The following is an 18,099-nucleotide window of genomic DNA, read 5'->3' as shown; positions in this document are numbered from 1 at the left end:
AACTTGATGTAACTGGATAAATTGTGTATCTAATCCAGTATCTCAGTATCAGTATCTCAGTAAACTGGATAAAATACACCTTATGTTTGTGTATCCAGCTGATCTTACTAAACCCAGTGATCAAAATAAACTTCGGGTCAAGCCAGAGTCATAGGGAGGGAGGGAGCGTGGGCCGTGGGGGGCATCTGTCTATGTGCATCATAGATGGGCATAGAGTCATTAGAGTGGGGTCACGCAATGGGGTCAGGTTGAAGTGTCGTCGCGATCGAGTGACGTCATCGTTGCAACATTTGGCGATCATGGCGACTGAAGTTTCAGAAGATCTGAGTGGCAACAACGGAGAACTTGTGGAAGATTCTTCGGGTTAGTTGATATATAAATCAATTCAGGTGCAATGTAGGACTCGTATTTTGATGTTCCGCAAGTTGCTTTTGCTTTTGTGTGTTTAGTGTTTTTGCCCGACGGTGTTTTCATTCAAACATTCAGCAATGCTAGCCATGGCTAACATCAGCTAAGCTAGGCTTAGGCTATGTGATGTTCATGAGCTCGTATGCTAGCCTTATTAGGAATAGGACGATTCCATGTTGATCCAGAGATACCTTATGCAAACGTGAGGAAGAATTGTGTGGGTTTATAACAAGGAGATGATTAAGTGGTCATCTCCAGGACAAATGTATGTCCATAGCTCTAGTCCATAACTAATGCCTTTGCATAAAGTATGTCCCTAGTTAAAATACATCACTTAATTTAAGGAGGCACTTACCCAAGTACCCAATACAATTTACTAAGAACAAATACCGTTGCAGCTATTCTATCCAGCAAACCAGCCACTGCTCTAGTCAAGTCCACAACCCACAGTAGTGGTCCCATGCAGTCCCACAAGTGTCATTCTCATTCCATGCATGTATGTTGATAGCCCTCCAAGCAGAACCCAAATGCTACTGAAGTTTCTGACATTTGTTCGACCCAGTGCATTGGGTCCTGTTCCACGTCGTCCATGCCACCTGATTAAAACATTTACTGGCTCATGTTTACATGTTTACCGCCTCGCCGCGCTCTTTGACGATATTCTTCAGTATGAGGCTTTCTGAATATGTAAAGTATAAGTACCCATACATGCCGCTGCGAATATCTCCTGTGGCGCGGAAGCCGTTAAGTATTTTTAATATATGTTTGCCCGATTTGGAAGCTTGGATTCTTCTTTTCCTTCCTTGTTTATTGACACCTCATTGTACCGCCTATCTGGCTAGCTAGTGGCGCTATAGCTATGACACAGCAGATCAGAGGCAGGGACGTAGCCTCACAAGCCAACCGCACACCGGGAGGCGGTACAATAAACGGTAAACAAACAAGAAGAAATAAAGCGACCAAATCGGTCAAACAAAGATTAAAAATACTTAACGGCTTCCGCGCCACAGGAGATATTCGCAGCTGGATGTATAGCTACTTAAAGTTACCGAATTCAGAATAACTCAAGGAAAATAATGGCGTCACATGCCGCGGGTCCTATTTTAGAGAGAATCTCCACTTCCGCAAATAGGAATTTCCATACGAAAATACAGTAGTGAGCAGGGACCCAACGTAAAACTCAACAAAAAATCAGAAAAGTTTTACGTAGGGTACCGAAAGGGGCTAGTATGCTGACTGACTATGCCCAGCTACAGTATAATGCACTGAACAGTGAACAATGTGTTGTTTTTATTTGCTCTGATATAGTGTATAGGAAATTATAACCAACCAATCAGTTATAATTAGTTGGCTATTCCTCAGCAAGTTATTTGGTGGTTAATTCAAACTAAACTTCACGAAGAAACTCACTTTAGGAGATTGTGACTTCGTCATAAACACAGAACCATTACATCTAAACTAACAGGCAAATAATTGACTGGGTTTGGGACCAATGGGAGCCTTGACCTCCCCCTCCAGCTTGGTGGTATAAAGGTTGACAATCTCATATCACAAGGGTGGTCGTTCTGCCTAAGAACCAGCTGGCCGCGTGTGTACCAGTGGATCTAGTGGAGTTCTGTCCAGAGGAGAGGAGGCATAATCTGTGCCCGGTACGGGCGTTATAGATTTATATGGACATAACGGCGACACACAGGAAGACAGCTCAGTTGTTTGTCTCCTGGGGCCCCAGGACTCTGGGGAAGGCTATAACTAAGGTGAGGATCTCACAGTGGATAGTTAAAGCCATAGAACCGTCATACTCGTGTAAGGGGTTGCAGCCTCCCGTAAGTGTGAAGGCACACTCTACTCGAGGGATGGCGACATCCTGGATTGAGACCGGCTTACAGAGGGCCCAGGATGTGGGTTAGGGTATACCGGTTTACAAAGGGCCCAGGATGTGGGTTAGGGTTAGGGTATACCGGCTTACAGAGGGCCCAGGATGTGGGTTAGGGTTAGGGTATACCGGCTTACAGAGGGCCCAGGAATCAGGATGTGGGTTAGGGTTAGGGTGTTACTGTGTACTGCAGCAAGTTGGGGATTCTCCTCAACTTTTGCTACATTTTATAGGCTGGATAGCCTGTGGCGCGTGCAGTTCTCAGTGTGGCCTCCAGGTAGAGACCAGAGATGTTGGAACCCGTGACTGGTTTCCGCATATTCTGGCCGTTCCATTTTCCTCCCTGCCGGTTGTAAACTGGAGGGGATCGTATAGTATTACACTAAGCACTGAACAGATCTAGCATGTGTCAGCTCTTTTACGCTGACCTATTATAAGACATGTCTCTGAATGTCGGGTTATAAGATTGCGTTATGACTGCCCGGTGGGCAGGGCATAGGCCCTCCTTGCCTCACAGGCGATGAGTCGGGCTTGGACTTTGTGGCAACAATAAGGGAGTGTATCACGTCTCCTAAAGCGAGTTTCCTCGTGAAGTTTCATTTGAATTAACAATAGGTTACGAAGGTAACCCCAGTTAATTAAATTAAGATTAAATTAAAATACAGCCACAGGCTGTTACACATGTAAATGAATATGTATGTACATATGAACAGAGCCACAGAGTGCATATGCTTTGTGTGTGCACTGCTGTGCAGTCTCTATATGCATTGCAAGGCGTCATGTGCCAGTGTGCATAGTATGTGTTTAATGGGGCTATGTGGGATTTTGTGTGACGGGCAGACAACAAAAAATGTTATGCTTGTCCAATGAATGCAACATAAAAGTTCAGCATCTCAACAGAGCTGATAAGTCTCTAACTCTGTCAATCAATTGTACGCTATTTAAACCAATTAGCCCTTCACTAAATCCCACCCCAAAAAGCGATTGTCCAATGCCAATCCAAATAGTAATATAACGGTTGCTATGCAGGTCAAGCTTTCTTCGCTGCCAACGTGCCTATTGGACAAGGATGGGTTGGGGAGGGACTTAGTGAAGGGCTAATTGTGTTTTAATTTCTGCTAACCGTCAGCCATGGAGACCAGTGAGAACCCTGTCCCGCCTCCTATGTCAGAGGTGTCAGAAGAGAACGGTGGTGGCGGCGCCGGCGAGGTCCCCGAGGTCGCTCCCGATACCGTTTCCTACTCCACTGCCCCGCCCGCAACAGAGGAGGAGGAGGGGGAACTTCCTGTGGATTTTGAGCGTCTTTGGACGGCTGCCAACGAACACCCCCAAGACTTCTCCAGTTGGACAGACCTCCTGCAGTACTGTGAACAAGAGGTATGTATGTACTGTATGTCGATGGTGGTGTATTGTCTGTGGGTTATAGTGCTGCTCAAATGTGATTTTTTCTCCACAAGAATTGAGATCATGATTCTCACACGATTCTCATTTTTTTCAATGAAAATATTTATTGTCTTTAGTCTGTAGTTGCTGAACATTACTACATTCAAAATGTGGGCCTGGAGCCTGGCTTTAAACGGACAACATCAAAGCTTGACTTGAACCTCTATTAAAGACACTCTCTTGTAGCAAAAACATAAGAGTAACTAAAATGAATTGGACAGCCAAATAGTCCTGCACGATTCTTCACAAAATGAGATTGCATAGGTGTCTGTCTATTTAGATATAGGGGATTTACGATTAAATTAATTGTGCAGCACTAGTGGGTTACACAAAAAAAGTACAAAATGATCATGGATTGCTTCTGTATTGGTTAATAATCACTACTACTGTCAATAGGTTACCTACTTGAAAGTATTCCATGTGCAGTATGTGTAGTAGTACCTGTCCTACCTATAAATTAAGCTTTTGCGTACAAGACTAAGGCCCTCATTTATCAACGGCCTAAAGCCCTAACCACACCAAAGGGTCAAGACGGTTTAGCGTTGTCCCTGCGGTGTGATATGTCTTGTTGTACGTTGACCCTAGTGATTCAACACATGGAATTCAATGGCCCAGACCACACCAAAGGGTCGAGACGGTTTTAGCGTTAACTTGCAACCGTTTGGACCCAAGGAGTTGCATGGTGACCCTTTGGTGTGGTTAGGGCTTTAGCTATATGTGCAAAGATAATTATTAGTTTTTTCCCTATCCACAGAGTCACCTCACAGCATCGCGCAGAGCACTGACAGCCTTCCTGGCACGCTATCCTCTCTGCTACGGGTACTGGAAGAAATATGCTGATTTGGAGAGGCGTGCAGGTTACAACAACAAAGCAGAGGAGGTAAAATACAATTTTTTGTGTGTGTGTGTGTGTGTGTGTGTGTGTGTGTGTGTGTGTGTGTGTGTGTGTGTGTGTGTGTGTGTGTGTGTGTGTGTGTGTGTGTGTGTGTGTGTGTGTGTGTGTGTGTGTGTGTGTGTGTGTGTGTGTGAGAGATAGAAGTACATCAGTATTCTCGAGTATGTCTTTTGTGTAAAGATGTGTGTGATATTACAGGTGTGTGTGCAAGGCCTGCAGGCTATTCCTCTGAGTGTCGATCTGTGGATCCACTACATCAATTTATTGCTGGGCACGTTGGACATGAACCTTCCCGAGTCACCCAAACGCATCCGAGGGTACAGACACATATTTCTAATTTATTTAGAATCTAGTTCCAAGCTTTAAGTGAATTATAACATATTTAGAGGTGGCAGAATCTCATTCACACGCTGTCTTGTAAACTAATTATCCATGATCATTATGTCTGATTTATCCAAGGGCAAATCTTCCTAAAAGTTATTATAAGCTACCACCCATTAACCCATTAACTATACACATTCTCCCTGAGAACAATATTAAAAACAATATTATAGCAGATCTACAAGCCCATGATGTGTCGCATTGCGAGCTTGTAGATCAGATACATTTTCTACGTTTGCATGACACCATTGTATGGCCAAGTATCATAATATTAAGTGTTTAACAAGTCTTGTGTGGTTGTAAACATCTTTCCTTCATTTCAGTGTGTTTGAGGATGCGGTGTCAGCAACCGGGCTGGACTTCCACTCTGACCGTCTGTGGGACCTTTATATTGAATGGGAGAAGGAGCAGGGAGACATGAAGGCTGCTGCCGCGGTTCTCGACAGAGTCCTCCAGGTCCCAACCCAGCTTTACAGCAGCCACTACGACAAGTAAGCGGTTTGTGCACAAGCTTTTATTTTACACAGTCGTCCGGATCACAGAAACATCACTAAACATAATCTCTCCCCATAGTGCTGCCGGAATTGTCCAAAAATTACATTTGGATATTAGTTTTAAAAACCCACGTGGATTCGAGCAATTCGACCAATTCGGATTTCGGATTTCAATTCGAGCCATTCAGATTTTTTAATTATTATATTTACACCAATGCAACCTGAGACATAACATTTAAGATCGCATTGCTTGTGCAACTCTCTCTCCGCGCATTGGTGCTGCTGAAAACCGAGTTGGAACACAACTCATGCATTCTCCCTTCTCCAGTAAAACTTCACCGACATTTTTCTTAAATGAGCAATCCTACCACACAGCCTTATCAAAACGAGGCACGGAGGCAGTATTAATTCACAGAACAGAACACTGCATTGCTGCTGCTGCCGGACCCGGCACCACATTTCATCCTTATGCATTTTATTTATCTTTTTATAATTTCCTGAAGGATAAAGTCGCTTCATGATTGAAGATTGATGAGTGATAGATCTGTGTGTTGTCTAAAAATATACTCTCCCGTCCGTCCGAAACAACACCGAAGCAAAGCATGACCCAGATTCTGATCACTAGATACGCTGTTGACGGAAGATTTCACCCTTCTGAGCAGCGTACAGTCGTACACCCACTGCGCAAAGAACGTAAAAGGCTCCCGCGGCCCCGCCCGCCCTGTGCTCACTACGCAGGCTGCGCTGCGTAGTCTGCGTTTAGGAAGAGTACGAGGCAGAGCTGATTTATTCTTCAATGTATGCCGGTGTCGGCGTGTCGCGTGGCAAATATAACTAATCTACAAGCTCACAAGTCACAACGCTTACCCATGGCACCGTCTCGCGAAAACTAATAATAATAATAATAACTAAAACATATTTTTTATTATTATTTTTAATTCGAACCTTAATTTGATATATTTGGTTATTCATTAATTTTTTTGATTCGAAGATATATTCGGATATAGAATATTCGTTGGCAGCACTATCTCCCCATGCCTTCGGCCTGGTGGAGACAATAAATTCAACCAATCATAAGAATTGGGCTTAAATGTAGCTTTGTGCTGCTGTTCTTTCTCTTGTTCTCTGTTTGTACCAATTTGTATGTTTATATGCGCTCTTTTTGGAACGGAAGGAAATGAGCATTCTTGCTAAATCCGGCGTATTTACATTGCCTTGTATGTTTTGTGTTCATGCTGTCCCTCCCAAATAAACATATCAATAAAATAATGTTCTTCTTTCTCCTGATCCACCACCAAACGTCTTTTCCTTTCTACTTCTCATGTCCTTTTCTACACACCCCTTACTTTCTATGACCCCTCCTCCCAACCCACACACACACCTGTCAGGTTTAAGGCACACCTGAACAACCACGAGCCCAAGGAGGTCCTTCCCCCAGAAGAGTATGCAGAGCTGAGAGTTCTGTGCCGTCAGAGCCAGAAGGCGGAGCGTGCCGAGCAGGCCCAGGAGGAAGAGGAGGAGAGGCCACCGGGTGAGGAGGAGCCCGCCACCCCCGAAGGCAAAGACTCTGTGAGTAACAAATAACCCTGATTTACTGATGAATATCTGCATTCTTTGCCATCACTGTAATAATGTTTGTGTTTAATTAATAAATGTTACAACAAAACTGTTGGATTTTTAAGTGCTTATAAAAGCTTTGTTCATTCAGGAGGAGCTGATACAGAAGATGAGAGAGCAGGTCCTGACTCAAAGGGACAAGGTCTACCAGCAGAACGAGGGAGAGGTCCGCAAGAGGTGGCATTATGAAGACAATGTGAGTCACGGTTTCCTAGCCATGGTTCTTTCTCTCTCTCCCTCCCCTTTTCACTCCACTGCCGCTACCAATACTTGGCTCTATCTGGTCTCTGCCTGGTCTTGTAGTTCATGTATTTAGCAGATAGTACATGGTCAGTGCCTTGAATCTTTGTCAACAGTAACATTTAAATAGCATACTAATTATCAGCTCTGCAGATAAACAATATACAAGCATAACTAGTATTAACAGTTTGACTGCGGAAAACGATTTACCAGACTTTTAATCAACCCCCCTTCACTGCCGAGATTGTTGTATTACCTTTAGAGCATACGCTGAATTATGTGGGCTTTTAATCCGCGAAAATCGAGCGAAAAAAGCTCCCCCCGTTTGTTATGAACGGCAGCACCACCCGCCATCTTGGTACACCCGGAAGACGCAGCACAGGACCCTCCTCCATGAGGCGTTGAACCCCATTCGTTTGCATTGGCCTCAATTTCCCAGAAGCCCTAGCAGCCCACAGCATGTGACGATTTCCGGTTTCATCGTCAACACGAATGCATCTACTCTCTTTCTCCGCGGCGAAGAAGGATTTTATTTTTATTTATTACATTACGGCGGATTAAACACATAAAACAAAAGTCGCGTATGTCCGATATGGCAGCGACATTAACCTGGAGTAATCCATTCAAAGCACGGAAACTGTTAAGGGTCAACAAGCAGATGCGATTTATTTTATTTCCACCTGCCATTTCATCCATGTATTTTCTTTGCCTGCTCCCTTCTCTCTCCCTCACTGTCTCCTGTCCCTCCTGTAGATTAAGCGGCCTTACTTCCATGTCAAGCCTCTGGATCGAGCCCAACTTCGAGCCTGGCACGCCTACCTGGACTGGGAAATTTCTCAGCTGAACAAGGACACCAAGGAGGAACCCAATCAAGGTACTGCGATGAAAAGGGCAGTAATGCTGTGTATTATTCTATATTGACTAATCCACCATGATGGATAGATGTTATTGAATGATTATGTTTTTTTTTATCGTTTTTTTTTTCTTTTCTCATTGCCAATGCTCTTCAGCCAGTTAAAAATTTGCATTTTCAACTGAACTACATTCGAACGATTTAACCGTGACAGACAGGTAGTAGGGCTGGGTGCAATAACCGCAATACCGCCATACCGCCGGTATGTAACGCATAACGCTGTATCCTCACTTTCTTTTGTCCGTGCTGTTCTGGTTCTAGGCCTAAGTGCATATGGTGTGATATGAAATGAAAAGTGTATCATAATAAACGGTGAGGCTCAGTCAGTCTAATCATGCCAGCAACACAACAACACCAGAGGGAGTTCAACAAACCATGTGCAACCCAAACACAAACAAGGATTGATTGATTGATTGATTGAAATATTTATTAACGGTTTGCAGAATTACAGTACATTTCAAGCACAACTCAATACAAAGACTGTTAATTGCGAGTGGACGACCCAATAAAGCATTACACTTGTTTACAAGAGGGTCCACCTAAATTAATTTCACTCCTGCCACAAAAATGTGGAACGCCCTACCAACTGTCATTAAGACTGTCATTAATCCCTTTTCCCCCCTCACTGTATAGGTTTCCCCCCCCCTTTTTACCTCCTTTATGATGATTTCCTGTTTTTGGCTTTACAAATTAAATCTTATGATGAATTGAAAACGGTGGACCCTCTTGTAAACAAGTGTAATGCTTTATGGTGTTGTCCACTCACAGAGTAACAGTTAACAGTTTTTGTATTGAGTTGTGCAAATACTGTAATTCTGCAAACTGTTAATACAAACTTAAATCAATCAATCAAGCAATAATGTTAACTCATGGCTTGGGGACTGGGGAGGCGCGCATTTGCTGCGTGGTGTGGAGCGGCTGGAAGTTGAACCTTTCAATTCATCATATATTAAATCTGTCATCAGTTAACTTGGAATTTGTTTAATAATATTAATCATGGTGAGGGGACGTTTTTGAATGGGGAGATGTTTGTTTCATGCGATGCGCTGCGCTGCTGAGCGGGCATTTCCTTGGAGTGAGAATGGTTGCCATTGCGTTTCCAAAACTAAATGACAGTGTTTGAAATAATTTAGGTGAAGACAGTGTGCGGGATTCTTTTTTTCTCTACTTCTCAGTTCCAGTTATCCGACGCACCTGTCCATTGTAGGTGTGCAGAAGGACTTTTTCTTATAGTCAGTCAAAAGATAAAAACAGTTCTGTCCGTCCTGTCTGTCTCTCTCTCTCTCTCTCTCTCTCTCTCTCTCTCTCTCTCTCTCTCTCTCTCTCTCTCTCTCTCTCTCTCTCTCTCTCTGACAACATAACTCTGATGTCGTATATTTCGTCTGACGGCCTGAGTCTGAGCAATGCACCTGAGCAATGCACGATGCACCTGGCTGTTAGGCTACAATATCGCGAGGTATTAATATTCGCTCAAAACAAAGCGTCGGACAGCGTTTTAAATTAGGCTACTCCAAACCAGACCCACCTATAAATGTTGTCTGTTGTGACATCAATGGGATCGCAGGAAAAAGACGCTCAACACAACTTGTTTTGATCTGAAATGATGTGATATCCGTTCGCTTTTTTATTTCTTTTTTTAACGGCCGGCTGCGGGAGATGTCTGACGCAGTTGATTTGATTGACACCCAAACACGTGTTGCGGCGTTGACATGCCAATCTTTCCTTAGTAAAACTGTAGTCCATAATATCCGTTCCAAAACTCTGTTGGCCTGCACCCCCTGTTGCCTCCTCCTGATAGCTGACGCCCCCCCCCCCAACGCCCAGAATAGTTATTTGGCCCAAAATGATTTATATATATTATAATCACACAATCAAAGACCGGATCGTTTGCAGCTGGGGTTATACCTCGCGCTGCGCAAGGGTCTTCACAATAGCGCTGTTGTGGATTTAATTTTGGTAAACTAGATAACAACAGAAAAACGTGGAAAAGCTATGAGTCTTGTCTCTGTAACGGTGCCACTGGCACTCTGTGTCAGTGTGTGTGAGAGCTGTGAGTGGAGGAGGAATGACACTGTAGGGCAGGCTACTGGAACTGCACTAGAGACACACAGCTGCTCTATACATGTCCGTACACGGTGTTTTACCGGATTTTGCAGACCTGCTCTATACATCTCCATACACAGTGTTCCACCGGACTAAATAACACCATAAAACCGGAGCATTGTTTTTACGAGCGGGGGTGCGGTAATTACCGCCATACCGGCGGTATGGGGGCCAACAATAACCGCGGTAATAAAAATCCCATACCGCCCCAGCCCTAACGGGTAGCCATCAAAGCATAATGTCTCCCATATTCATGGTTCTATTTTACATCTGATGGCATTGTCTTTGACGCGGCTTAACCCCTCATCATCCTCTCATCGTAGAGCCCAGCGAAGAAGTAGAGGAAGGATCAGAGGTCAAATCCCAGGGTGAAGAGGAATCACATGATTCTCTCTTATCCTCTGATAAGAGAGTTGACATCCTGTTTGAGCGCTGCCTTATTGCCTGCGCACTTTATGAGGAGTTCTGGATAAAGGTAAGTACAAGTGTGTGAGTTTATCTGTTCATTTATTTCAACTATTTGTTGTTATATGCTGTCCTTAACTTTTGTTTATTTTTGGATCTACATTTAGGGTTTTATTGATCTACATTTAGAAAATAATTTATTATTTTAAATGTGTTTCTTTAAAGACCTCAGTGAATGTAAGAGGAATTAAGGTGTGCATGTCTGTGTTTTGACAACTATGTGTTCCTCAGTATGTGCATTACCTGGAGGCAAGAAGTTTGGAAGAGGCTCGTGCCGTGTTCAGACGAGCCTGTGAGATACACCTGATTAACAAACACACCATTCATATGCAGTGGGCAGCCTTTGAGGAGAGGCATGGTAAGAGAACACGCGCATACACATGGACCCCTTTTCCACCGGTTGGTTCCCAATGGGAACCGGTTCAGTTCTTTTTTTTGTTCTTAGTCCATGAGCCAGAGCTCCAACATTGGAATGTTAATTATGAATTTAGTGGGCAAAACTATACCTGAGCTCTGGCTCATGGACTAAGAACCAAAAAGAAGAGTCACACACAAGACAAATTTCATTTCTCATTTTTCCATTCTCGTCTTCATCACTCGTGTCGTTTCACTGGCCCTAACATTAACTAGGGCTATCTACCTGAGAAATGTGAAATTCGTTATATTTTGCATGGAATGATGCACAAAATGCACTTAATGTAAAATCCTATTTCCTGTAGGCGGAGACAACATATCTGCGGTGTAAACAGTCAGCTCTTCTACTACATTAGTCTGCTCAAACGTTACTCTTTTACCAGCTTTTTACTAACACTAACTTTACAAAGATGCCCAGAACATCGGGATGAACCTGTGTAGTGTATGACTGCTTCAACAGTAGTGGCAACGTCCAACTTTGGAGAGAAACGGAATGTCAAAAAATACACCGTGGTGGCTGAGACCAGAGCCATAGAGGAATGGTTGAGACGAAGCAGTGAAAGGTCCTGAAAGATACATAACGTCAGTCTTAACCAATACCCAATCTTTCTGTTGTATGAACACAAGGCTGCTGTACTTTATACCTCATACTTAGTATATGCTATCTTTCAGGACCAGGTCTCAACCATTATTCTATGGCTCTGGTCTCAGCCACCGCAGTGTATTTTTTGACATTCCGTTTTTCTCCAAAGTTGAATGTTGCCACCACTGTTGGAGCAGCCATAAACTACACAGGTTCAGCCTGATGTTCTGGGCATTTTGTAAAGTTAGTGTTGGTAAAAAGCAGGTAAAAGAGTAACGTTTGAGCAGACAACTCTACCATTCAATGTAGTAGAAGACCTGCAAGTTTACACCGCAGATATGTCGTCTCCGCTTACAGGAAATACGTTGCCTGCGACCATGAAACCTGTTTCTGGATCGGTCCATAGCCTATCAGAAGGTATAATAAGGGAGAAAGTCTGGGAGAAAATCACATTCAACAGCGGAGATAAATCACTTTCTAGCCATCAATGAAACCTACTTGCTAAACATTGACATCTGAAAAATTGATACTTGATATAATTAAAAAGTCTGTCTTTGAACTTTTTAAAACCATTTCAATTATAAAAACTTTATTCTGAATTACACATTTTTCATGAATAAATAAATACAAATTACTAATTGATTTAAATAACTATCTGACCCCAAGTTTGGCTTTGTGTGACAATCTGATTATTTATCATTCAATAGAGATTTATCATTTTGGAAAAACATGGTTTATCTTGGATAATATAGTTAGTTGGTTGCTGCGAGAGTGAGGTCTAGCCAACACCAACTCGGGATTCCTGGATCTCTGCCCTCCACAATTTCCTATCCAACATCAAGTTATTGAGCTCTGCAGTGTTGTCAGCCAAGCTGTTGTGCCGCAGTACATCTACATAGGTGGTACACTTCTTTCCCCTCCAGGCTTTGCCCTGGGTTGGCTCCCATAGGGTCAATTTACTTTCCTCAAGTTCTGGGTGCCTGCCAGCCTCATCCTTCTCTCTTTGACTTTGTCCATGACCTGTGGTAGGTCCCCATAGAGGTCCACATATCTGATGTGACACCTAGTGCCATTCGTAGCATTCTTGTGTAGACTCCATCCAGGGATGGATAATATAATAATGAGGGTAAACGTTTCTCTATCAGGTGACCTGACTGAGGCTCGGCGAGTACTGGAGGCCCTAGAGACAGCCCTGCCGGGGTTAGCTGTCGTTCGCCTCCGCAGGGCAGGCTTGGAGAGACGCGCAGGCCGCTTGGATGAATCGGAAGCCTTGTTGCGGGATGCTGTGACCCAGTCTATAGACAACCCTTCACTCCATGCCTTCTACTCCATCAAGCTAGCACGCCTGCTGCTGAAGCTAGGCAGAAACCCATGCAAAGCCCGGGGAGTTCTACATGAAGCCCTGGAAATCAGTCCAGTGAGTAAATGTGTTCACAAGCACACACATAGTTACTGCAAGAATAATATTGGCTCCTGCTAGAATAATATTGGCTCATTTGAATTTCCAGCAGTGTATCAGACAGTAAGTCATAGCAGAAAGAGTTCATAATTGGTTACTACCTCAAAGGAATGTCCTGTTCTTTTTCACCTCAGACAAAATAATTCTTTACTATCTACTGCACCAGGACAACGGTAAACTGCACATGAACCTGTTGGAACTGGAGGTGTCAGGGGATCTGCGGGGCTCTGCTGAGGGGGTGCAAGAGTGTGTGATGCGGGCGCTGTCCGCGCCTCTCCCTCCACGCACCAAGATCCTGTTCTCCCAAAGGGGCCTGCAGTACGCAGAGGACTACGGACACTCTATCCAGAGGTCAGCGTTTATAAAAGTTTAAAAATAATGTTGCCAAAGATGAAGTCAACATCAGTCTTCAGTGTGTGTGAGTACAGTGTGTGTGCGGTTAGATTTAGTCAACGACCTGGATGTTTTCTCCACTGCTTCTGTGTGTATCTTACTGCCAGTTGTGACTGGTATGTGATCTGTCTGTTCATTTGATGTATGGTATAGATATTTAAGCAATAAGCCACGAGAGGTCTCAGGTTACCGGGTATTTTACACTGCCTGGGAGCGTAGGCAGACCCGACGCGCAGCGGAGGGTCTTCTACCTCCCAGCCAGTGTAAAATACCCGGTAAGCTGGGGCCTCGAGTGGCTTATTGCTTTTCTAAAACGGTTACAAACATATAGCAATATTAAAACTATTAAATTCACAAAAGTATCTACGCTTTGTGCCACCAGAGCGAGCGACCCAGAGCCAAAACACTTCCTTGTTTTGCTCAAGGAAGCTCTTAGAAGGAAGTGAAGTGGTCACGTGACTGGGCTGCGCCATGACACTTTCATGGACACTTCCATGGGAGCCAAACTCACACCAGTAGTGCAATGAATACATGGCAGTGAATGGAGCCGGCTGGACCAGCTCATAACAAACATTATACATGAACGTTTGCAAGCTTTGTCATATAATTGGTTCAGAAATATGAAAGAAGACATAAGTGATATCACACGTTTTTTCTGAGTGGTTGTTTTTCGACTTAATAACTATTTATTTTTATTGAGGTATTTATAGAAGAGCACATAGTAAGTTTTCTGCCTAGGCTGCTCTCTGCTCTTTGAAAAAATAAATCACATTAAGTAGTATGCACATAAAAAAATAAGACAGCCTAAAATAACGTGTTATATATATTATTTTATTTTCCAGAAGCATCACTTTACAAAAGGTCTCAGCCATTCATAAATAATGTTTGTTCATGAGCTGGTCACTGAGCTCTCATTGACTCCAATGCATTCTGCCAAACTTCCGGGTGTAGTTTGGCTCCCATGAAAGTGTCCATGAAAGTGTCATGGCGCAGCCCAGTCACGTGACCACTTCACTTCCTTCTAAGAGCTTTCTTGGTTTTGCTCCGCAAGTAGCCTATGTGACGGGAGAATAGCGCTTGATGTATTTACGGGGCTGCCTGGAGCCACACATTCACAGTCATATGAGCCGGGCGGTGCTTAGACGCCCGCACGGCATGTGTTTGTAAAGCAATCAAGCGCTCCCCTTCCCCAGTTCAGCTACAAGGCTGCAGTTTGATACAAAGTGATTGAAGGAGTGTGTTATCGGTGAAATTTACACCGGTCATTTGACGGTAACCAGCCAATCAGAATGAAGTGTTGGGACTACCCGTTTTAGAAAGATAGATAAACCTTTATTGATCCCTGTGGGGGAATTCAGGTGTTATTGTTGGCAGTATAGAAGCATGAATACCTTCAGGTGACAGGTCTGGGATAGCCAAACCTGTATGGTTATAAACCACCCAAAAGACTAATCATTGTGTGTATTCCTGTGTATTCCTGCACTATCTGCATCAAGGACTTTTAATTGTACAGTACATACATTTTGTTTTGATTGTATTGTTGTCTCCACCAGCCGAAGGCATGGGGCAGAGTATGTTTTGCACTCCGTCCGTCCGTGTGTCCGTCCGTCCGTCCGTGAGCAGCTAATCTCGGCCACCGTTAACCCGGTCGATGCCAAATTTTGCACACACACTCCCTGGATGCCAATCATGAACCTCTGCCCCAAACTTTCCAGAACGGCCTGTTATAGCGCCACCAGGAGGCCGCTTTGTGCAAAACAAGTTATTGCACAGTACACCTACAGATTGTGTCCAAACATCACGCAAATTGGTACACAGTCTCTCTAGAGCCATTCAACCAAACCGGTCTTTCAGATTTCTCAGACTCCATCCTGATTGGTTAAGATTGGCTATCAAAATTCACAGGAGTGCTCAGTTTCAAACAAAATGCTGCAAATCATGAACACATCGCGTGATTTCCGTGAAATTGTGCACCCACATTCCCACTAGGCCGAGGACGAAATGCCACATGAACAATTTCAACTGAGCCTCAAGGTGGCGCTATAACTGGCCCAAAAGTGTTTTTACCTCTAACTGCACGGATCTGTGGATAACTTTGTATGCCAACTCCCTAGAGGCCAAGGAAAAACCTTTGCCTGGAATTTTTCACATCTGCTCTTTATAGCGCCACCAGGAGGCCGACATATGTAAAACACATTTTCTATTATTACTCCTTCACATTTTATCCAAATTTCACGCAAATCGGTACACATGATCTCCATAGTCATGTGATCAAGACAGGTTTGTTTGATTTCTCATATTCCATCCTGATTGGCCACGATTGGCTCCTACAGTTTTCAGGAGTAGCAAATGGCCACAACTCCTCAACGCAGCGTCCGATTGCGATGAAACTGTGCACGCATATTCCCACTAGGCTGAGGAAGAATCCTGGTGGAGACCTGTGCCGATTGGCACTTTATCTAGTTCCACTTGTTTTTGCTTTGGCAATCTCTGCTTGGTCCAGTGGATTGGCCTGCAGGTGTGTTTAACATCGCCTCTGTGTCTCTCCTCTCCAGTGTGCTGTCCATTTATGAGGAACACCAGAAACTGTTGAAGCAGCTGGGTGGGAAGAAGAGAGCAGCAGCAGAGAACGGGTGAGAAGGGGTGACTGACTGGAGAGAGCACTTAAAAAAGTTGGTGAAACAATTTGGTTTCATTGGTTGATGGATAGCACACACGGACACGGTTTGGTTTCCCAGCTGTGACAAAAGCATGCAGTGCTTGTATTGATTGGCCAAGTAGTTTGGTGGAATATTGTGTTATTTGAATTTGTTCAATGTTTTGTTTTTGCTGAAAAGAAGTTTGAAATTAGGTTCACAAGCAATTTGAGTCCTTCAAGTTCATGTTTGTTGAAGATAGATTCTTCATATGAAGTGGAAATGTAAGGTTTATAAAATAATTTGCTGCAAGAATAGTTACTTCTAATAAGAAAGAATACATTTAAGAAATGTGTGGATATTTGCCCCCAAAATAATTGCACATTAGTCATTTGTAATAAAAACGGTTGACTGATTTCATGATGAATTGACAGTGACAGTGAAGATCCAGAGAAGATGATGAAAGCAGATGACAGTTCAGCTGTCCCTGTGAGCCCGCAAGTCCCGCCCACCATGCCACATGTCCCCATAACCACACCTCCTCCAACTATGATTGGTGCCGACAGCACCCAGGCTGCTGGCTACGGAGCATATAGCAGCTGGTACCAGGTATGAGACATACACTACTGCACTGGCAAAACTATTGACACCTGTGGAAGGAGTTTGAAATGATTTAAATAGCAAGTGAATGGACATAATTGCTTACAATTATTCTGTGTTGCTAATATTGAGATTGAATCTATGTCATAGTGTAATTTCCCTCCTCTTCCAGCAACCCCAGTACGGCAGCTATGGATACCAAAACACCTGGAATTACAACCAAGGCTATTATCCTCCAAGCTAAGGGGGTTAGGGGGAGGGCAAAGACTGACACCAACAGGCTACAGGAAAGAAGTTCACCAAGGATTACCTCCAAAAGGACCAACCAATCAACTGAACCACTGAGTCTTTCTGGTCTTCACATGCTGCTAAAAAGCATGGTTGCAGCTTTTCTATTACATCTTTATGACCTTCCCTGCGATTACCTCACTGATGTGGATTTGTGGGGATAAAGGGGAGGAGGACTCAAATGGAGAACTTAACATTACATGTCCTGCCTGTTCACTGTTCATTTTCATTCTGAAGAAAGGTGGTACTTGGGGAGGGGGAAACATGCAAACTGGTCCAGACACAGTATTGTTAGGTTAGAATTATGTACCAACTTGAGCCTGCTTCCCCAATGCATCTTTGCATTCGGTTCATCTTCAATCATTGGTGTTCAACAGAGATAATCTTAGCACTTTGGTGTTTTAGTAGAGAATTGCTTCCTGTCCACAGGTTTTAAGAAAGTTATTTTTGTATGATCTACTCTAGTAGGAAGTCAGCACCCTTGCCCTCATTTTAAGTTGTCCACTCAACCATACAAATGATAACATTGCGTATGGTTGGCGTCTTGCATCATTCCATGAAGTAGGCTAGTTGTTTTTCTAATGTATATAAAGGTTTTTATATGTGCGTCGTCATGGCAGAGTGTGTTGTGCATTTTGTCTGTCTGTTATCCAAATCTTTGCAGCTTAAAGATGACTGTGCTGGTTAAATGTTGAGCTACAACAGTGAGCCTGACAAAGAGAAATAACCCCCTATGCCATGTCTACACAGGATTCTTTTGAACAGGTTAGAAAAGCATTTTCTGTGTGTTGGTATTGTGGCTACAGAGCTTGTTGAACAATATAATTGTCAACGTCTTTCATTCCACTGATTCTGTTTCAGTGAATCCAGTGGAACAAAAGGCAAAGGAAACAT

General features: G+C 43.6%; 1 protein-coding gene across 1 annotated transcript; it reads left to right on the top strand.

The window, feature by feature from the left end:
• Positions 1-293: 293 nt before the first annotated feature.
• LOC310873591 (pre-mRNA-processing factor 39) lies at positions 294-17,819 on the top strand. Its single transcript, XM_083786095.1, has 15 exons — positions 294-363; positions 3,411-3,658; positions 4,479-4,604; positions 4,818-4,936; positions 5,324-5,491; positions 6,883-7,063; positions 7,203-7,307; positions 8,105-8,225; positions 10,691-10,842; positions 11,064-11,190; positions 12,975-13,246; positions 13,455-13,639; positions 16,237-16,314; positions 16,752-16,926; positions 17,090-17,819. The coding sequence occupies exons 1-15, from the start codon at positions 300-302 to the stop codon at positions 17,159-17,161; spliced, it is 2,193 nt and encodes a 730-aa protein (XP_083642221.1). The 5' UTR covers positions 294-299; the 3' UTR covers positions 17,162-17,819.
• Positions 17,820-18,099: the final 280 nt, after the last annotated feature.

This window comes from Protomyctophum parallelum, assembly GCF_964188405.1.
Source record: "Protomyctophum parallelum genome assembly, chromosome: 16".
In the NCBI taxonomy this organism is placed as follows: Eukaryota; Metazoa; Chordata; class Actinopteri; order Myctophiformes; family Myctophidae; genus Protomyctophum; species Protomyctophum parallelum.
Note: the sequence above shows the minus strand (reverse complement) of the source record. Positions and strands in the feature narration are given on the sequence as shown.